The 6,135-nt window shown below is 45.0% G+C and overlaps 1 protein-coding gene across 1 annotated transcript in view; it reads left to right on the plus strand.

Moving 5' to 3' along the window:
• The window catches only part of LOC104988957 (ATP-binding cassette sub-family A member 3-like), a 98,246-nt gene that overhangs the window by 83,311 nt on the left and 8,800 nt on the right, over positions 1–6,135 (plus strand). The window contains exon 25 of the mRNA XM_010840463.1: positions 357–551. Coding sequence (XP_010838765.1) covers positions 357–551 — 195 coding nt within the window. The remainder of the gene's footprint in view (positions 1–356; positions 552–6,135) is intronic.

Genomic DNA, 6,135 nt, shown 5'->3' on the forward strand with positions numbered 1-6,135 from the left:
GGCAAAACCAATACAGTATTGAAAAGTAATTAGCCTCCATAAAATAAATAAATTTATATTAAAAAAAAAGCCCCCAGAAACCAGCTCAGGCAACATCAAAGTGGTTTTCTTTGCTTTGAGGAAAGCAGGGAAGAGGCTTATCTTAGAGAACTATGTTCTCAGTGTGCAGGGGCAGGAAGAGAGAAGACCTCCTGAGCCCACTGGGAGCAGCAGCTGGGATGAGAAGGCAGATCCCAGCCTGGGTACCTCGGAGTCCTGGAGCCCTGGGGGCAGAACTGGAGTGCAACTGAAAACTCCGGGCTGCTGGCTCCAGGCCTCCTCACTGGGTGTCTTGTCTTCTGTCTTGGCTATCTCAGGTCTATTCCAGGAAGGTGCCTCCACTGGCTGTGAACAAGGTTTCCTTCACTGTTCAAGCAGAGGAGTGCTTTGGTCTTCTTGGCCTCAATGGAGCTGGGAAAACTACCATTTTCAAGATATTGACTGGGGAAGAGTCTATCACCTCTGGGGACGCCTTTGTCAACAGCATCAGCGTCAGCTCTGACTTGAGGAAGGTAGGCGGTGACCTGGGACGAGGGGGCATGAGCCTAGGGGTGGTGTGGGTGTATCAGGAAGAGGGTCCCCTGAAATATGCCTGTGAGTGTTACAGAGGGTTGGGGACAGGGAGCTGGAATGAAGCCCACCTTTGAAAATTCCAGGTGTCGAATTTATCTCTGACTCCCAAATCCATAGCTCCTTCCTAGACCTCTTCTCTGAGCTCCAGATTGTATGTCAAGCTGCTTACTCAACATTGCCTTGAAAATGTCCCTGAAACCCAAGGCCTCTCAAGACCAGTGGACCCCCAAAGCCATGAGCTGTCCCCACAAGCCCCCGTCTCTTCCCCCCCTCCCCATGTGCTCCCTGGAGGACTGAGTGGCACCATCTACCGCCATCCCAGGCACCACTCAGGACACCCAGCTGGCAGTCATGGTCCATGGATGCTCCCTCCCAGTGAGCCCTGGAATCTGTCCTCCCTGACCCTGTGCCCACTGCACTTTCCGAGCCAAGGCCATGCCTAACTTTCAGCCTCAGCTTCCTTGCCTTCTCTGAAGCATTTCTTAACGCAGGCCTTTCCCTCCTTCACACTCTAGCTTTCCTTTTTGTTCGCTCCTATAGCTTCTCCTTTCTTCTGGCTCTTCTCTCACTGGCACTTCTTCCTTAGACTCCTGTGGTGGATCTTCTTCCTCTAGCCCATTAGACTGCACTGCTCCCCAGGGCCGTAGCATCAGCCCACTGTCTTTGTCCTTCCACACACACTGTCCCCACCCCCCCCAATCTCATTCCTTATGCTGACTCCCATTATCTTCTGTCTGCTGATGGCTCCCAAGTAGTCACACCCTCAGCCCAATCCCAGTCCTGTGTTTCAGACCTGCATATACATCCCTTCTAAACAGCTTGACAAAGACATAGTCAAATTTAGTATATCCCTTACACCTGACCCTCTTCTTGGAGTCTACTTCCATTATTGGCACCAATTCAGTGAAACAATTTTTGAATGCCTAGTGTATACCAACAGTTGTGTAAGCCCAGTGACTCTCACTTGCAAGGAGCTTATGATCATGAGAACCAGCCGTTGCCATGCAGTGACTTAAGTGTAATGATGGTGGGGGAGTGGGGTCAGTATACAGTGGATTCAATGACAGGCGTACAAGGAGACCAAACTACAGGGGTCTAATCGAAGCTGTACCATTCACAGCATGCACTGTACTAGCTTTACTATCCATGACCAACATAAAGTTTAGAGAGAAGGTGGAAGAATCAACATGGGCTAGTTCCAGAATCCATGCTCGTAATTATTACTCTCTGTCACCTTTTAGCAGACACTGCTTGGCCGAACAACCATACCCAGTATAAGCATCTCATGGCTAGGAGCCATTTACTATTAATTTTAATTTTTATTATTTTAAAAATTATGGACAAGTCTTTTGGTAATGGCAAATCAGGTAACTCTAATCCCTTTCCTGGTGGTCATTAATAACTAGAAAAATAGGACCAAATTTTGGAAACATGTCTTTGAAGGATTCAGAGAACTAAAAAGATAGTGAAGACTTATGAGCCAAGAGGTAGGAGAGGACGGGGACCCAAGGAGGTGGCCCATTCAAGGCTGGGTTGCTGAGCTCTGAATATTTTTTGCCCTTAGTTTTGAATTGGCCCACACTGGAGTTCAGGATGAGCCTTCTGGGGCATAGGGAGGCCTGATGCAAGCATCCTTTCCTTGAGTCAGGACCCTGGAGGGCTGCATCCCAGGTGTAGGGATGAACTGTACTTGGACAAGTTCATGCAAGAATTGCAGAACAATCTGGACTCTTATCAGTCCCTGAAATGGAATTGATGTGACTCAACCACCACTGCTCCCAGGTGCCTGGCAGGAGCAAATGTCAGGAGCTGGCAGAAGAGGCTCACATCCTAGGCCTCAAATGATTTCAGCAAACAACTTGAAATGCAGTGTTTGGTGCACATTAAAAAAATAATAATAATAACCATGCACGTGTACCTAAACAACAACTCCTCCCCACAAAAAAATAATTTAGAATGAAGCATGGAGAATCAAAGTGTAGAAAACAAATATACAGAAGAAGATAAGAAACATTGTGGTATACCTTCAAGACAGCCCCCTAGTAACCCTCCTGAGATTTACACCCTTAAGAAGATCACCCCAGATGGTACCAGGGTTGGTCTGTGTGACTGACAGAATACTGTGGAAGAAGTGGTATGCCACTGTTGAGACTGGGTCATGAGGGACACGGCAGCTTCTCTTTTGGGTATACTCGCCTTCACAGCACTCACTCTGGGGAACACTAACGGCCATGTCATGAAGACTCTCAGGCAGCCCTGTGGATCATAGAAAATAATCAGTGCAATAGGAGACAAAGTGAGAGAGAAAAAGGAATATAGAACATACGGGACAAGTAGATAGCCCTAACAAGATGGTAGATTCAAATCCAATTACATTAGTACTTACATTACATACAAATGGATGAAAGACTTCAATTGGAAGATTGAGATTATTAGAGAAGATACTCAAAGGTTAAAACAGAGTTACCATATGACCCAGCAGTTTCACTCGTAGGTATATATATCCAAGAGAACTAAAAAACCGTTAATACATTCACACAAAAATTTGTACATGAATGTTCATAGCAGCATTTTTCACAGTAGCCAAAAGGTAGAATCAACCCTAATGTCCACTAACAAACAGATGAAGGATAAACAAAATGTGATGTATCCGTGCGCAAGGATATCATTCAACCATAAAAAAGGAATGAAGCACCGACATACGCTATACTACGCATGGACCTTAAATACGGGATGCAGAGCAAAAGAAGCAGAGCACAAAAGGGCACAGATTGTGTGATTCTGTTTATATGAAACACCCAGAACAGGCAAATCCATGGTGACAAGCAGATCGATGGTTGCCAGGGCTTGGGCGTTCTGGGGAAAATGAGTAGTAACTTTTCATGGATTTGAGGTTTCTCTGGGGAGGAGCGATGCCATGTTATAAAATTGACTGTGATCATGGAGGAGAAAGCAATGGCACCCCACTCCAGTACTCTTGCCTGGAAAATCCCATGGACGGAGGGAGCCTGGTGGGCTTCAGTCCATGGGGTCGCTAAGAGTCAGGCATGACTGAACGACTTCACTTTCACTTTTCACTTTCATGCATTGGAAAAGGAAATGGCAAGCCACTCTGGTGTTCTTGCCTGGAGAATCCCAGGGACGGGGGAGCCTGGTGGGCTGCCGTCTATGGGGTCGCACAGAGTTGGACATGACTGACGCGACTTAGCAGCAGCAGTGATCGTGGCCCACCAGTGTGAATACACTAAAAGCCACTGAATTGAACACATTTGATGGGTGAATTGTATGATATGTGAATTATATATCAATAAGCTGTTACTGAAAGAAGGAAGAAGGAATGAACAAGCAAAGGAATAAAAGACACGACAAGACAGGATGAGGGCAGGTGGTCATGACAGCCCCACCGGCTAGCCTTGTCACCACCAGTCATCCATCCAACTCATTGAAGCTCACTGAGAGGCAAGTACAAACCTGCTCTGTAAACTCAGATGAAAAGGAATGTTACATTTCTTTGTATTATTTAAAATCAAGCGGCATCTGCCTACAAGACCCTCCTCTTGTCTGACTGGCAAGAAACTGGATTTCAGTCTTCCTGGAATCTGTCTGCACATCACCTCCTGGAAGTTTGTGAAAATTCATGGTAGGAAATATAGTTCAACATGCTCCTCACTTCACTTTCTCCTAGAAATCCCACATGGATTAATCTCATTAGCGAACTCAAATCTACATCCTTGCTCTCTTCCTTTGTGAGCTTTCTGCTTACCACCCTTTACATGTGCAAATATTTTTAAACATTCTTTCACATTTCCTAAAATATATTCTTATCACATGTGAAGAGCCGACTCATTAGAAAAGATCCTGATGCTGGGAAAGATTGAGAGCAGGAGAAGGGGGCAACAGAGGATGAGGTGGTTGAATGGCATCACAGACTCAGCGGACATGAATTTGAGCAAATTCTGGGAGATAGTGAAGGACAGGGAAGCCTGGCGTGCTGCAGTCCATGGAGTTGCAAAGAGTTGGACATCATTTGGCAACTGGACAACAATTCTTTTCAGAATCTGCTGGTACGCCAAAAGTCAGCAGAGACTTTTGAATGTCCACATGCATTTCTGTCAAAGTCATTCACTGTCTCAGAATCATTCGGCTCCACTGTGGGACTTTCCCTGGTCCATGGGGCCTCGTGCTCTGAGCAGGGCTCTGTGGCCATCCTATGGCAGTAGGCTTACTCCAGACTCAGGTGTGTAAGAAACAGCACATTCCTTCATTTTCTTTGCATCAAATTATAACATTTTCAAGCCTTCTATCCAAAAATTTGTTCATAAATTTGAAGGCCTATATAGACCAACACTGGAGGTAAATTTCAAATAATGATTGAAGATCTACCCTTTCTTAAGAGTCCAGGCTAAAAGGGATTGATGGGCAAGTCTACCAGCCACCACCAAGCAGTTATTTCCTTCTTGTATACCTCTTCCAAATCACAGGAGAGAAGACGGGGTGCTACCCAATCTGAAGTGAAAATCAAACAAACAGTGTCCAACATGAGCCATAGGCCAACTTCATATAGGAACATAAAGCCTTAAGTAAGACATTTAGATAGCTGAGAAAAGAAGAGAAAGGCAAAGGAGAAAAGGAAAGATATACCCATTTGAATGCAGAGTTCCAAATGCAAGGAGAGTAAGAAAGCCTTCCTCAGTGAGCAAAGCAAAGAAATAGAGGAAAACAATAGAATAGGAAAGACTAGAGATCTCTTCAAGAAAATTAGAGATACCGAGGGAACATTTCATCCAAAGATGGGCACAATAAAGGACAGAAACGGTATGGACCTAACAGAAGCAGAAGATATTAAGAAGAGATGGCAAGAATACACGAAGAAGTATACAAAAAAGATCTTCATGACCCAGATAACCATGATAGAGTGATCACTCACCTAGAAGAGCCAGATGTCCTGGAGTCTGAAGTCAAGTGGGCCTTAGGAAGCATCACTACGAACAAAGCTAGCGGAGGTGATGGAATTCCAGCTGAGCTATTTCAAGTCCTAATAGATGGTGCTGTGAAAGTGCTGCACTCAACATGCCAGCAAATTTGGAAAACTCAGTGACTTTTGAATGTCCACATGCATTTGGACAGGACTGGAAAAGGTTGGTTTTCATTCTAATCCCAAAGAAAGGCAATGCCAAAGAATGTTCAGACTACCCCACAATTGCATTCATCTCACACGCTAGCAAAGTAATGCTCAAATTTATCCATGTGAGGCGTCAACAGTACATGAACCATGAACTTCCACATGTTCAAGCTGGATTTAGAAAAGGCAGAGGAACCAGAGATCAAATTGCCAACATCCATTGGATCATTGAGAAAGCAAGAGAGTTCCAGAAAAACATCTACTTCTGCTTTATTGACTACGCCAAAGCCTTTGACTGTGTGGATCACAACAAACTGTGGAAAATTCTTCAAGAGATGGGAATACCAGACCACCTGACCTACCCCCTGAGAAATCTGTATGCAGGTCAAGAAGCAACAGTT

Source organism: Bison bison, unplaced genomic scaffold, assembly GCF_000754665.1.
Source record: "Bison bison bison isolate TAMUID 2011002044 unplaced genomic scaffold, Bison_UMD1.0 scf7180017864144, whole genome shotgun sequence".
Taxonomy (NCBI): Eukaryota; Metazoa; Chordata; class Mammalia; order Artiodactyla; family Bovidae; genus Bison; species Bison bison.